The 15,830-nt window shown below is 51.5% G+C and overlaps 1 protein-coding gene across 1 annotated transcript in view; it reads left to right on the plus strand.

Moving 5' to 3' along the window:
- PXDC1 (PX domain containing 1) overlaps nucleotides 1-15,482 on the plus strand; it is a 29,174-nt gene extending 13,692 nt beyond the window's left edge. Inside the window, exons 2-5 of the mRNA XM_081827769.1 lie at nucleotides 1,334-1,425; nucleotides 2,210-2,327; nucleotides 10,030-10,141; nucleotides 14,485-15,482. Of these exons, the coding sequence (XP_081683895.1) occupies nucleotides 1,334-1,425; nucleotides 2,210-2,327; nucleotides 10,030-10,141; nucleotides 14,485-14,602 (440 nt within the window). The 3' untranslated portion in view covers nucleotides 14,603-15,482. The remainder of the gene's footprint in view (nucleotides 1-1,333; nucleotides 1,426-2,209; nucleotides 2,328-10,029; nucleotides 10,142-14,484) is intronic.
- Nucleotides 15,483-15,830: the final 348 nt, after the last annotated feature.

Here is a 15,830-nt window from a genome sequence, read left to right on the forward strand (position 1 = left end):
GGCTGCTTGAAGGATCCCCCCTGCGACAGCGCGGGCATTCAGACATGTCCTCGCCCCGTGTTTGGGGCTGCCCCTGGTTCCAGGGACTGTGTTCAGTCATGTAGTTTAGGAAATTAACTCGATGACTTTTGTAGGCTCAGTCGATGAATTGCCTGAAAACCAAGCCTTTCTCCTGCAAAACCAAACCAAGCCAGAACTGAGAACCTTAGACTCAGCAACTGATCATAGTTCTGGGATGACCCCAGCGCCTGGTTTGGTCGTGGCTCGTGGGGACCGTCATGCTGGGTGGCATGAAGTATGGACAAGAGGCCAGTGTCTGGGGAATGTCATTCCCGCATCCCTAGGACGCTGATGTGTAGAAACCGAAACGAGGAGACCCGGGTTCTTTCCTGCTCATGGGAGATGGAAGCACACCCAGGGCTCCAGGCCACCAGCTGTCGTAGTTTGCAAACAAAAGTCTCTCCTTCCCAACAGCCACTCGGGGCCCCTGTTATGTGTAACGAGGGTAGATGTTCAGATTCCTGAAATGCTGTGAGTCATACCCACTTTGGTTCTTTTTCTGGGTGAAGATCTGACTTTCCCCCTTCCAAACCCAAGCATTTAAATGACTCGTCTAAATATGGGCTCCATTTACGTATGCTCTGTGGTGAGGTGAGCTGTGGCCAGCTGAGCAAGCCCTTCCACCGTGTGGTTGGGGCTGGGCAGGTGTGGGCCACCTCCCCTGGCTTGTCCAGGCTGTTCACGGGGCTGGCCCAGACTGTCCCATTCAGAGGGGACTTTGATCCCTGGCTTACACCTGCCTTCCCCACTCATTCCACTGTCCCCAGCCTGCCAGACTTCTCCTTTTGTGTGTGGGGGGGCATCACCCACCCTAGCACACATGTAAATCATTCACTGGGTCACTGAAACTTAAAATGAGGTTGAGAGGGGCACCTGGGTGGCTCAGTCGTTAAGCGTCTGCCTTCGGCTCAGGTCATGATCCCAGGGTCCTGGGATCGAGCCCCGCATCGGGCTCCCTGCTCGGCGGGAAGTCTGCTTCTCCCTCTCCTACTCCCCCTGCTTGTGTTCCCTCTCTCGCTGTGTCTCTCTCTGTCAAATAAATAAATAAAATCTTTAAAAAATAAAAAAATAAAATAAAAAAATAAATGAGGTGGAGAGCAGGGCTTTCAGAGTAGGGCTGAATAAATACTCCCAGACATCTTAGGTGGAGGGGGAACACTGGGCCATGGCCTCCTTGTCATGGGGATATCTGTTGTTCTATATTTAGTTTAGGAGCACATTTCCTGGTCTGGGTTTTGTTTTGTTGACTTTAGGCTTTCTGTCTCAATTCTAGGACTGGTGGCCATAAAGGATGCCCACGACATAGAGACCAGGCTTAATGAGGTGGAGAAGTTGCTAAAGACCATCATAAACATGCCGTGCAAAGTAAGTACGATCTGCTCAGGGCTGGGGGTGGGAGCTCGGAATACATCCTGCCAGCTTCCAGATAACCAATGCACTTGCTCACTTACTTGCTTGCTCCCTCCCTGGACATATCAGGCCACGGGGAGGGGCAGATACAACCAGGGGAAAGGAAGACTTTTGTGGGCTCTTTCGGCTCCATTGTTTTCTCTTTGGTAAGAAGTGGAAGTAAGGGGCCAAGGAGGTGCTGAGTAGGAAGAGACATGGTCCGTCCACTGCCATGGTCTTTGCCTTCTTGCCTCCGCTCAGAAGCCCACCAGTCTTGCAGAGGGTGTTTTGGAAGAGAGTGTACGGGAGCCAAGGAGAGTGTTAGCATCCACATTGGCAGATGGCCTTTAAATGAAGTTGGCAAGCTTTGTGTGGAGTGGTGGTTAAGACCCTGGGTGGACTTGGGGCCCACTTCACTCCCGTGGGGTCCATTTCCTCCTCTGCAAATGGGGAAAGTCAGTACACTGACAGTTTATCAAATGGTGAAGGGACAAGTGTGCAAAACCCTGGCATATACCAAGCGCTCAGAAAATCTCACCATTGCTTCCATTCACCCCATCCTGTCCGTCCCTGGGGCCTTGCATTTTTGCCACGTGGGAACATTAGTAAGTGAAAGGTGGGCCATGACTGCAGCCTCATCCGTGTGGCCCCCCGAGCCACACTGTCCTGCCGAGCATCTGAACAGCGCAGGGGCGTTCGCCTCACACGAGGTCACCTCCAGGGAGGATTCAAGTTTAGTCATTAACGCACTTATTCTCAGTATTCCAGGTCAGAAGTTGTGCTCACCTTCTTTGAAAGATCTCCTTTGGATCAGGTGTTAAAAAATGACAATGTACATAAAATTCAACCCAGCTTTCAGAGTCCGGTGAAAATATCAGGTAAGAGCTACAGGGAAGGCGTGGGGAGGCCAGGTCCTGCCGTGGATGGCCGTGGTTTTCCGGAAGCCCTCCCAGTTCGCTGGGCACACCTTCTACCCTTGAGATCCAGAAAGAGGATCCAAAAGAATGATAAGAGTGGGTGGAGGCTGTTACCTGATTTTCATGAAACAGTGTTTTCCACCCACCGACCTACAGTTTACACTTCTCCGATATCCAAGGGGAGTAACTCGGTATATCAATTGGAACTTTCTTAAGAAACAGTGTGCTGATGAACACATTAATGAGGCATTGGGAAGTGAACGACTGCAATCAGGAGTCTAGCCTGCTGAAATAAGATCGTTCACATAATGTGGCAGTGAATTTGGTTTTAGGGCACCCAGGACAGAAAGGGGAGCACACAGTTTAGCTGTCAATAGCGTTGACACTCGACCACGCCTTCGAGCACCAAAGAGGCGAATGTCAGCAGCAGTAAGAGCGAATGTCAGCCGAGAGGAGCTGCTGGCCGGCTCAGCTATGGGGTGAATGGAAGGGGGGCGCAGAATGCTGGGACTTCTCCCTGTTTGGTAGCTTTCTGGATCTGGGTTGCACGTGTTGTTAGAGCACTAGACTTTTATTTTTGCATTACTGTTTTGGTGAAGGCTACTGTGCATTTGTGGAGAAGAGAGCTCCGTCCCAGGGTCTCAGACACGGGGCTCCCCCAGGCAATGGACAGTCAGCTTGGTTGGGCCAAAGAGGTGGCATGTGAGTGGGGTCATGCAGGAGTGTGGCCAGTGGAAAGGGAGGAAGGGCAGCTGTAAGAGGAGATAGAGCTTGGCGCGAGGGGAGATCCTGCAGAAGATGTTGATCTGAAGGAAGGAGAGGAAGAGGGATTCTGCGTCCAGCATTCTGTTTCCAAATGGAGGAGGGAGGAGAGCAGAAGAAGCAACGCAGGAGGAAGACCCCAGAAGTTGATGAAGAACAGTCAGGAGATGAGAGTGCATCTGAGCCCAGAGCTGTCTCCTAAGAAGGCATTGGGGGTTCACAGTGATGGGGAGACAGAGGACAAATTGGGATGGCGGTGGCGGATGTCTTTGGTAGAAAAGTGTCCTTACTGAGCTATGTGTCACAGCAGGGATGAGATTCCTAATTGTGTGTGGGGGATGGGTGGAGAGGGTGGGCAAGTTCGGGGACCTGAATGGAAATTGCATTAGGACATGGCTGTGTGTGTGCAGGATGGCTGGCAGGCCTAGGTTTGTTGGGGTCTGCTACTTTTGATGTCTATCCAGCATAGCTTCCTGTGTATTCTTAGGAAGAAGAGCAGGGGTGTTTGGGCATCCCTCCTTAACTGGCACCTAGTATCCAGAACCTTCTTCATAGGAGAAATGGCAATCATTTATCCTGGTTGGGTGTCTATGGACGCCAGTCTTGAAGGGCACAGCGAGGGCTCTGGGACACCAGTTGTCACTCCTGGTGGGTTTTATGTGCTGTCACCTAGAGCCTGGGCAAGTCTGTCTTCTTTTGTCCCGAGCAGAAGAGTCCCAGCACTGTGTCTCCGTTTTGCTTTCTTTCTTTCTGTTTTGAGCCAATAGGAGAGCAAAGAGCACCAGAACTCTTTCAGGGCCAGGAGCTGGACACTTGCTTCCTATTGATCCCGAAGGCCCCAAGCACAAGAGGGACAGACTCGGGCTGTGTGGAGTTGCTTCTCATTAATTCCTGGAGGGCAGCAACCTGGGAACACTCCCAGCCCTCTGTCTGCTGTCCTATTTTTACCTGTGACAGAGATAAATGCATGACCCACGTTTATCCTAAAGGGCTGAAAATAATGAGGTGAAATTTAACAGGGATAATTGTAGCCTCCCATGTGAGGCTTTACCCCCATTCTCTGGGTCTTTTTGTGAGGACTGAGGACAGGTTTTAGCTTGCAGGGACACTGCTGTGGGGTGGGGGAGTAACTGCAGTGATTGGCTCAGCACAGACCACTTTCTAAGAACCAGAGCTCCGCCCAACAGTGGAGTCTGGAAATATCTATTGCAAGTCTGTTTTGGAAAGCCTCATGCCTCCCTGCAAAGGCCAGGGGGCCTGTCAGAGGCATCCCTCGCAGGGTTGGCAGGCTGGGAGAAGCCTCTGCCACCCTTCCAGAGCTAAGATTCTGTCTCCTGGGGCCTTCATCCTGTTCATCTGCTCCGATCGATTGGGCACCAAGTCTGGGGCCTCTCCCATAGAAGCGTCCCAACCTCCCCATCTCTGCTCCAGGACTAGCCAGCCCTCAGTCTGTCTGAGCAAGTGTTTCTCACCGTAAATTAGTGTGTAGATATGCAGACGATAACAGGGTGTCCCCCCGGGATGTGAGATATACTTTCGTTATTCCCTGAGTGAGGAAAGAAATATATTAAGACAATGAACTACGGTAAATTCAAGAATACTTTTCAATGACACTTTCATTTACAGTAGCACTAACATCCCTTTGAAGAACTAATCTACACATGGGCAAGCCGTGTTCTTCAGTCTTGTTCTCCTATGTGGGTGTTTGTGGCTTCGGGGCCCCCTAGGCTCGAAGCTTCAGGCTCTGGGCAGCATGACCACACCTGGGAATATCCACAGGTCTCTCTCTCTCGGCCTCCCCTGCCCCAGGACAGACCCTGAATACTGAGGTCGGTCATCCTGGAACTCTGACTTCCTGGGCTCGTTCATTTTCTCAAAACCTTACACTTAACGATAAAGGCCAAGTGCCCTAGTCCTTCCAGCATGCCAGAGTCTGGCTCACTCTAGCTTTTTGATGCTGTCACCATAGAATCCTTTGGTCCAGACCCTCAGCCTCCCCTCGGTGGGGCTTTCTCTGCTGTGGGCTCCCATCTTCGCGCTGTTCACACAAACCCCACCCATCCATCCTGTCCTGCTAAATTCCACTCATTCCTGACAATGCCTCTGCCCTGCGGCTCACCCCACCCTTCCTCCTCCTTTCCTCTCCGATTTCTTAATGCCTTGTAAACTGTTGATGTGGCATGTAGGGAGGTGGCACCATGGGGGACAGGCGCTGACCTAGGCTGTCTTGGGGCTTTTATTTACGGCCAGGCGGGCACAGAGGCTCGAGCACACAGCCGTGGAGACGGCTTAGGGGCCGGGGCTCCGCTAGATGGCGCCAGGCGCTAGCCACGTCCCTGGGCCGCAGCAGGGCAGTGGGAGACACGGTGGCCTCCTCGGGGATGCTTTGGGCCAGTACAGCTTTAAACAGCCTTCCTCCCACGTGAATCTAAATGTTTTTGGAATCAGAAAGGCTTAAATAGAGTTTTCTACATGGTGGTTGTGTCTGTGCTTAAAAGGAAGCATAAACCCCACCCGTGATCTGGTTTCTTGGACTAATCTCCATAAGCCGCAAAAATCTAATTATTCAGGTTTGGGGGACGGGGGCCTGGAAATGAATTCTAATTTTGTATTTCATTAACCAGGCATCTGTACAATTTCAACCTTAATTTTCGCCGTACAAGGTTAGTCCAGTTCGCCAGTTGATAAAAAGACGGTGCTTTGGGTTTTGTTTGATTGCTGGACTCCACTGAAAATATAATGGGAGAGAGGATTTGGATGGGGAGAAGCTACACCGTGAATGCTTTCAGGACTGAGCTAATGTCCGCAGAAAAAGAAGAACATAGGAATTACCGAACTGGAGGAATGATGGCCTATGGGGCAGATGAGAACATAGCTACAGCCAAAAAAATAAGACAAATCATCACTGGGTGCACACCACAGTCATACTGTTGACCCTTGAACAGCACAGGGGTTAAGGGCTCTGACCCCCTGCACAGTTGAAAATCCATGCATAACTTTGACACCCCCAAAACTGTTGACGTCAAGCCTTACTGATAACATTATCAGTTGATTAACATATACTTTGCATGTTATATGTATTAAATATTCTTACACAAGTAAGCTAGAGAAAAGAAAATGTTATTAAGAAAACCTAAGGAAGAGAAAATACATTTATAGTACTGTACTGTATTTTTCCAACAAAACAAAACAAACTACATGTAAGTGGACCCATGCATTTCAAACCTGTGTTGTTCAAGGTCAACTGTAATTGTTGCAAGAAATATCCATTGGTGGATGCTAAGATGAGTGGGAAAAATTTGAGGAGAAACAGAATTTGCACAGTCACAATGCATCTCCCCCAAGATATTTATTCACTGCAAAGGAAGAGTGAACCTGGCAGAAACTTCTTATGCAAGTGATCCTGATGGACAGCCCAGGAACAAGGCCTGTTGCCATCACACCCCCTGACAGGACGCAGGGAGGGGAGGCGGGGTCACTCTGCAGGATTCCTGCCTGGAAAGCTCCACATCAGTCAGAGCATGAAAGCATCAGACAAACTGAGGGACCGTCCATAAAATAACTCACCAGCCCCTCCCGAAGTGTTACTTTCATGGGAGATGAGGAGAGGCGGAGGTAATGTCAGAGGCTGCACAAAACTAGGACACAGCAACACAAGGATCCCCAGCAGAGGATCCTGGGCTGGGTCTGGAACAGAAGAAAGGGACATTGGTGGAAAAGCCGGGGACACTCCAGTAAGGGAGGTGTCTAGTTAAGTCCAGCTTTGATCATAGCACCATAGTTACGTGGAATGTTAACATCAGGAGAAGCTGGTGAAGGATACATGAGAACTCTATACTGTTTTTGTAAGTTTTCTGTAACTTAAAATTAGCTCAAAATAGAAAATTAAGAAATGGCAAAGCAGAACTCTTGATGTGAAAAAAATACGAATGCAGAAAAGTCGCTTGAAAGTGAACTGTTACATGGAATCAGTCACGTATGGGATTAAAGTAATTACACTGGCCAGTGCTTTTTGCTATTGGGACTAAGCCGACTTCTAAGATGTTCACATTTTATGCATGTTTGGAGATGGGCTTCAGATGTGAGCACTGTTCTGTAATCATAACACTTTCTTTGGTTCTGTTTATTTGCATGACACAACAGATATGAAGACATTAGCAGTAATGATAGTCACCACTACCACTTACCCAGGCCCCCACATTTATTAGATTCTTTATAAACATCGTCTCATTTCTTCTACACCTGTGCTTTAAGGATGAATACCAGTATGCCCATTTTACAGATGAAGAAAGTGAGCAGGCAGTGACCTGCTCCCCAGGCATGAGTAGCAGAACTGGAGTTTACAGGTTGCTTTGCAAACCATTAAACCACATGACTGTGTACAGAGGTTTCTTTGCAGGGGGAGTTAAGGAGTGATCTGTTACAAATCTGTTTTGTGGGGGCTGGTAAGGACTTCATTTCTTTAGAGCTCCAAATTTCACATTTGAGAAAGATTAGGAAGTTCGAAAGTTCCTCTGCAAGGTCACTCTTCGTCACAGTCAGAAATGTTTTGTTGCACTGACATGTGCTTTCACTTTAGGATTTCCCCCTCTAAACTCCCTTAGCAGAGGGGTGGCAGAAAGGGCTGGGGGCTGTCAGCTGGCTGAGGTTGGATGTGCTTCTGAGACAGACACATTGGAGTCAGAGTTAGTGAAAAGCAATAAAGAAAGTGGATCTGGGGCGCCTGGGTGGCTCAGTCGGTTAAGCGACTGCCTTCGGCTCAGGTCATGATCCCGGAGTCCCGGGATCGAGTCCTGCATCGGGCTCCCTGCTCAGCGAGGAGCCTGCTTCTCCCTCTGACCCTCCCCCACTCATGTACTCTCTCTCTCTCTCTCATTCTCGCTCTCTCAAAATAAATAAATAAATCTAAAAAAAAAAAAAAAAAAGAAAGTGGATCTGTGCTGCTACATTTTGATTTGAGAGGGGAGGGAATCTTAATCTTTCTTGTTACAATGTAGTCCTTCTTCTTCAGAGTCTCACTCAGACTTGGGTAAACATCTTCTGGCAGGTAGAAATGTCGTTGATCCCGGAGATTCCAAGCACTGACTTGTCACAGGATCTTGGTGCTCCTTCTCATGACTTCAGGCTCTCCATGCTTGTCCTTGCACAGGGAGGGCGTGTGGGCTTCGACCGGGAACGGCAGGGAAGGGCAATGTGCTGATGTCACGCAGAGGGTGACTAAGGGGGCTGGTGTTTCAAAAGACCAAAGAACCATGAGCTGTCACTTCTGCAGAAAGTCAAGGGGAGATGGTAGCAATTACTTGGCAAATCTGATTGATGAAGTGTCGTTTTATTCCTGTGGGGCTGAGGAGGAAATCTTCTCTTTTTCTTTGTTCGTTTTTGTGTTGTTTCCCTAATTCTCTTCGCATGGAGAGAAATTTGAAGAACTGAGAACCAGATATCTGGAAAGATTAAAAAGAACTAGAAGTTACAGTTATACTTATGAGAAAAGCAAATCCATGCATGGGAATAAAAAAAATTCTCAATTATGATGAGATGTAAGAAAGAAAATAAAAGAAAACAGTCCCCCAAACGATTGTGGCAGATGCCCAGGGAGACCGCGGACAGCGAGGAATGTTTTTGTTACCTGTGCCGGGCTAGTAGGAGAGGAAAGCTATTTCGAGCTGTGTGTTTCTGTGTGTGAGGCTCTGAATGGGAAGATGATAAACCTTTGGATTTGAGAATGCCCCAGAAATTCAGTCAATTTTAAGCATGTTTTTTTAAGATGAGGTAAGGAGAGGACCTCATTTGAGGACAGACAAGGGCCATGAACTTGGCGCTTAGCTGACTAAGAGCTGAGGTTAGGGGCTCAGGCAGCCTCCCAGAGGGCTGGAGAGCTCCAACACCAAGGAGAACTGACAGTGGCCACCAGATCAGTTCTTGGAGCGTATTTAATCTACCGAAGTGACAGAAACACATTCCCCGGGGAAATGTAAATAAAAGCTACACCAGATATGAGAAGTCAGTCAAGCCACATTGACTCTTTATACTTAAATGGACCAGATGGCTTGATGGAACCTGGTAGTTCCTGGGAGTTTAGAGTTGAAGGGATCCTTGGAGATCATCCAGTACTATTCTGAAATTCTCCAGTTGTGGATACTGAGTCCCAAGACCATGGAGCTCATGGCTGGGCTGAGCTTCGGTGTCCAGGCTCCCAGCCTGGGGCTGTGTCAGCTGGTACACATCCAGGCATGCCTGTCCTCTCCTCTCCTAGTGCTGGGTAAGCACCAGGCCTCCACCCTCGGAGGCTCACCCCATAAGGCCAACGTAGACTACTTTGTTGGCCTTTTTAAATTACCAAAATTTGTGTGTAGAGGTAAAAAAAAATCAATTTGTGTAGAGAACTAATATAAAGGAAAAAAATGAAGTTGCCCATTTGGTTTAAAATGCATACTGATCTCAGCTGACCCTCACAGCGACCCAGGGCAGTAGGCAGCGTCATCCCCATCTCAGGCACAGGGAAGATGGGGTACCTGTGCAAAGCCTCATGGTGGTGTGACGGACCCAGACCCAAACCCAGACCGATAGACGTGAGCTCAGTACTCTCTCTACCCCAGCTTTAAACCAATGGGGAAGGCTTTTGGGGAGGGTGCTGGTACAATTCAGAGCATCTTTCTGGAAGGAGGGATGTGCCCCTTGGCTTGCACAGGGTCCTCAGGTGTGGTTTCTGTGGAGGTTGGCATTGCCCCCTGTCTGTGTGGCGGAGTTCCAGGATGGGTCTCTGGGGCGTAGAGCATTCTCTTGGAGTGTGGGGGAGAATTTGGGGCAGTAGATGGAGGGGAAAGTAGGGAGATTGGTATAAGCCCCAAACTTCAAAATCTGGCCCCTCTTGCATATTTATTTCATTGCTTTCATTTTTCAGAAATCATGAGATCCAATGGATTTTGCTTAGCAAATACGGAAACCATCGTTATTGACCACAGTATACCAAACGGAAAAGACCAACACCTGGGTGTGGATCCGACAGAGCATTTGTAAGTAGATTGAGTTGAATATAGTTTTATAGAAGGGATCCCTGAACCGTCAGCTGGTGCCAGAGGCTGGAGTTCATGGCCCATAGAGGAAGCAGATGTGGCAGGAGACATTGAGCCATCCTACCTGTATTTGGGTACTTATTTAAAGTGTTTGCCTTTTCTGGAGGCAGTGAGAGCTTGTTTCATAAACCTTGTGGGGACCAAGTTCCTTTGACGAAGGTGCTGGCTGTGAGGGGGCATCGAGGGCCAGCCTTCAGGGTCCGGTCTGTGCTGGGCCCTGAGGAGGTATGGTGGCCATAAGCCTCCTCGCCCCAAGGGCCTGGTCTCCTGGGATGGGGACACGTGTCACCTGTATGGTGTCACATCACAGGTCTGGAGGTTCTCCGGACTCTGAGGTGACCTCTCTAGGGCTCACGGGCTGGAGCCTAGCCCTGCTGGGCCACTGAGGGGAGGGAGGATGTGTCTGATGAGTGAAGATGGGACAGCCAAAGACACCACCGCCTTCCGTGTCCCTCCTTCTCTAATAGCAGAACTTTTAAGCATGATAAGTGGTAAGTGCTCTAGGAAAGCCCGACACCTGGGGTCCCCTCAAGGCACAGCCTCCTTCATCCCTGGTGCATTTCCGGGTCATGTCCTTGGGACTTACTGGGAGGCAGCTTGAGGGGACATCTCAACTTGGCTTCTGTTGACTGTCGAGGTCAACCCTACGGCTCCTCCTGGTTATGTGAGCTTCAGGCAGTCATTTCACCTCTCCTGGCTTCTCTTCTCTTCAGAGTGGGGCCCCTGAGGCCCTCCCAGGGTCACTGTCAAGGTCTCAGATGGTAAATGGGAGCCCCCCTGGCCCAGGAGTCCTCACAGGCAGTGCTGGGTGCTCAGAGTCTCTCTGTGGGCCCATGAGCAGTGTGCTCCGGGATCCAGGGGCCTTGGAGTCCCACATCCTACCCCACCCACTGAGCTGCAAATAAACACGCACTAGGACAGACTCCTGTGCGGAGACACACCCAGGCCCAGGATGTCCCTGAGCTCCTGCAGGCGGCTGGAGCCGCCTCCGCTGGACCCTTGCTCTTTGATCAAGCACAGTGGGAGCCCCGACAGGCCCATGGAACCGGCCCTGGCCAGCACCTCCCACTTTCTCAGTTTCTCAGATGTCTCTTGGGTGGATGGCACAAGGATCCCTCACCATGGAGATGTCATGAAATGCTTGTGTAAGAGGACATGCTGGTGAAGCTGCCGGGGGTGGCCCTTCTCTGAAAGGCCCTTGTCCCTTTGCATGCCTTGCTGTGACACCACATGACATCTTACCCATGGTGTGTGTCTGGAGATAGCTCATTCGTTCACGAGCCGGGGGTCCATGACAGCACAGGGCTGGCACCGAGGGGGTATGAGATTGCTATGTATTAAGTGTGTGACCAGAAGGAGAGGTCCTTTAGCTTCATGGGAGGAGCTTCTGGTGAGGGGTTGTCTTGGTGGACGAGGGACAGGTGGAGACCCTCCCTCATCACCAGCTCTGGCTCCACAGTATCCCCCGGGGGGCCTTTTCTGTCGTTAGGAGGCCTCAGAGGCCTTCCTGCACCTGGCCAGATTTGACAAGTAAGTTGAACTGTGAGAAGCACACAGAGAGGAAGCAAGGGTAGTAACGTGACCCCTCGGCTTGGCATGGGCAGGGATGACACACCCTTAGCATGGGGCCCCCGGCTCCAGGATGCCTGGCTGGCAGGAAGCCGAGCAAGAAAAGCTTCTGTGATCCCAGAAAGGCTTAACAAAGAAACAGCGGCTTCCGAACGGCTCAGGGGAGCATTGAGAGGGAATTCCTGAGGCGGGCTTGCCAGGGTTTTCTCTGGGTGGCTGACGTAGGGCAGTGCGGCTGAGCTGATGGCCACTGGCTGTCTCTCGGGAGCAGTCTGTTTTAACACTCCACGGGGCTGTCAGGCAGGTGATGGGGGTTGACAATGGGGACGGGAGGTCACAGAGAGATGACATTTGAGAAACAAGGCTTTGCCTCCCTGCCACAGCCGTCCTTGGTGGTACCTGAGGGTGACCGTTTGGCCCCAACACTGTGAACTCAGCGCGGTCAAGCCTGCCATTAGGACCTGTGTCGTGCATCCAAGCAGGCGGTGTCCACGTTTCTGGGGCAGGGAGGTCCCAGAACCCAGGCGCAGACCCCACTGCACTCCGGGAGAGGGGTGTGAGTCAGCGGGCCTGCAGGGGCCTCTGCCTGGTGATGATCCTGGTTGGCTGGAGTGGTTGCCGGGCTCCCAGGAAATCCACCCAGGGCTGAGGCGAGTCCCCAACTCTGTCCTCACAGGTTCGGAGCAGAGCCATTTGCCAGGCCTGCTGAGGGCCACTGGGGACTGACGAGGCCACTGGACTCGGCCTGGTGACTCACTTTCCCCAGTGTCCCAGCTTCCCCTCCCTCCCTGGGTTCTCAGGGTCATCTGATCTGAGGGCAGGAGGTGGAGGAAGGGTAGGAAACTGGGCAGGCCTGCATCTTGGCCCTGTCCCTCCCCTTTGTCTACGTCCAAGAGTCCTCTTTTAATTCTTCCCAATGCTGGTTTCTGGGAAGAGACCACGTCCTGGAATAAAGTCGGAGAGGTGGTCTTACCTCCGTGAGACTTGCTGCCTGGAAGGCTGTGCACACTTGTGTTGGTGCGCAGCTAGATCTCTTTCTCGGCAGCCTCAGCTACCGGGGCCGGCAAGTGTCGGGGGAGGAGGCGGCCCTGCCCCTGCCCCTGCGGCCGATGAGGGGAGGCCCCGCGCATCCCCCCACACACCCCTCACTGTGGAGATAGAGGACAATGTGCCTCCTCGGCCTTTTCGAGCTGATTTCAAACCTCCTCCTCATTTAACTTCCAGCTTAGACTGAGAGGAAGTGAGCCCCGTGGTCAGAATCAGTGGGACGCTGCAAGGGGCGCTCTGCGTGGGGCGGGGCTGGGCCTTTTCTCCGACCCCCTTGCGGCTCCCGTCTCAGTTATGTGCTTCCTGGTCACACCCAACCCTTCCAGGTAGAGTGGAGCTCCTCCAACTAACTGTCCTAGTTAGTGAGACCCTCAAGTGCCAGGAATGAGTGCAGGTTCACACGGTGTGCTGTGGGCTCCGCGGGCCCCTTCCTCCAGGGAGAGCCCTGGAGAGCAGCGAGCAAGCCTCTGCCCGCCTCCACCCTGCCCCCGCTTTGTTGGGACTGATCCTTAGTTGAGGAAAATGGAGAAAGCACAAGCGGCATCTCTGTGTCCCTTCCTGGGGAGAATGTCCTTCAGGCACTTGCTTCTCCGTTTTAAAAATCTGGAGCCTTGTTTTCTAGCTTAGGAGGCCATGTCTGGGTTAGACGGGGGAGTGGAAATGGTTTCAATTCGTGGGGGAATCCCTATCAGGAAGGCATTAGTCACCTTATGTTTGGAGTACATACTCTTCCTCAGCACTTCCTGCCTGCCCTCCCCCGTGGAAGCCCCCACATTGAATACACTGCCCCCTCTAGGAGGAACCCTCCCTCCACGACTTCCCCCAGCCCCGCACCCAGATCCTCTCTGGATGGCTGCTCTTGGTCCCGAAGTCACCGGCACACATGTCCCCCAGATGTGGTTGGGTTGTGAGCTTGTGACCACCGTGGCTTTTCCCACTCATCAGTGCTGTTGTCTGTGGGGGCCCCACACGGGGTGGGCTCCGGTCCCCATGGACTGGCTCCCTTCCTCGCTTCCTGCCATGTCCCCAGAGCTCGACACAGAGTGATCCCTGGACAGAGAAAAAGAATCGCTCTGTGAACGAGTGAATGAATGAATGCCTCAATAAATGTTGGTTCCCTCTCGAGGGGAGGGGGGTGGGAGGATGGGTTGGCCTGGTGGTGGGTATTGAGGAGGGCACGTTCTGCATGGAGCACTGGGTGTTATGCACAAACAATGAATCATGGAACACTTCATCTAAAACTAATGATGTAATGTATGGGGATTAACATAAGAATAAAAAAAAAAAAACCTGAGGAAAAATAAATAAATAAATAAATAAATAAATAAATAAATGTTGGTTCCCAAATAGGGATAGCAGTGTCTAAGGCAGTAACAGCCAGAGCTGTCACGCTCTTTAGAGAAGAGTCCATTTTGCCTCATTGATTTGTAACCATGGTTCTTCCCACTCTTCCTAAACCTGCATTGAGAAGGCCGTGCCCGTTGGTCCAATGAGCCCGTGCCTCGTGAGGAGCCTTGTGGAAAGCCCTTCCATAGCATTTGGCATTGACCCCTAAGTGCCCTCTTGCCAATGGCCTTCTGCCCTTTCTTTCTCCACTTCAGTGGGCCTGGTGGGGGGTGGTGGTCAGTGAGCCAACCTCAGCCTCACCTCTGAACTTTCCTTTTCAGGTTTGAGAATGGCGGTGAATTTACCTCAGAGCTGGAGGATGGTGATGACCCAGCCGCTTATGTCACCAACCTATCCTATTACCACCTGGTCCCCTTCGAGACGGACATTTTGGACTGAGTCTCTGGTGGGCCCCCACCTTCCCCGGGCCCTTGACTGCTGGTTCTGCCCCGGCTGCAGGGGCCCCCCTGCTGCCCCAGGCCTGGGTCAGGGGGTATCTCCTCAGTGACAGTGCCCAGGAGGCCCGGGTGTCCTGCCCCTGGAGCAGCGGGGCTTTCCCCTGGTGCAGGGGCCCCCCACGGCCGCCCGGCCACCCCTAGCTCCCCACCATTCCCTCACCCGACAAGCGTGCACAACATGGCCCGGGAGGTGGTGAGGAGTTGCCACGGTCTGGACGACACGGGCAGGCAATGTGAGGTAATCCAGGATTTCCCTGGGAACCCAGATGTGTGGCTTTCATTTCTCTTTTTCATCTTCTCTCCAGAAGCTGTGGGTCTGGTGTCAGCCAAAGGGGCTCTTTACAGAAGGTTCCTTGTGGACGGCGAGGGTTGGCTACAGAGACAGGGCAAATCATTGCCGATCAGGTGCGCGTGAGCGGGGACTGAGAAGTACTGATTCTCCTCCAGAGAAAAGAGTTCCTGCCTGGCCTGCCAGCATCTCTAAAGCCCTTCAGTGGGGTAGCCATGCTGGAACCACCCCGGGCTGTGGGAGGTTCACCTCTCCTGCTGTTTACCAAGCTCTCAGTGATGTCATGGACATATTCACCTGCGGGGGGTGGGGGGGCAGGGAGACCAACAGGAAAGCACTGGCCAAGTCCCCCTTTGCCCCTTGGTGGGGGGCGGTGCGCAGGCAGGTCTGGGTTCTGTGTGCTTATCTCCTCATGGGGTCTACTAACGACCAACATTTGCTAATGTAAATAATAGTAAATTATTGAGAATCCTAATTCTTTTACACGGTCTGTTTTTTAATCTATTTTAATTAAATAAAGTGTATTACTCTACTCCTGGATTTAGGATGTTTGGTGTCTAAAGGTATGGCTCCTTTTTATTCCCCGCCGCCTCAGGGCTGGCCCCGAGCGCTCTGGTCTCATTGTTACTTAGGAAATGTGTTCTGTTCTCACCCTAGGGAATAATCTGTTCAAACTGAAAAGTGAACAGACAGCTTATGTTTTTTGATTTTTGTTTTTCTGACTTAGGGTTGCCCCCCTTCTCCATGTTCCTCTTGGCAGCCCCAGGAACCCTCCTCTGACCCGACTGCCTAGCATATGGCATTTCCATGGGATCTGCGTTTCCCTTCTGCCTTCCGGTTGTGCTCCGTTGAACGCATCCTGCTTTCAGACAGGCTGTTG

This window comes from Leptonychotes weddellii, chromosome 8, assembly GCF_054177405.1.
Source record: "Leptonychotes weddellii isolate Sample4059 chromosome 8, ASM5417740v2, whole genome shotgun sequence".
Lineage (NCBI taxonomy): Eukaryota > Metazoa > Chordata > Mammalia > Carnivora > Phocidae > Leptonychotes > Leptonychotes weddellii.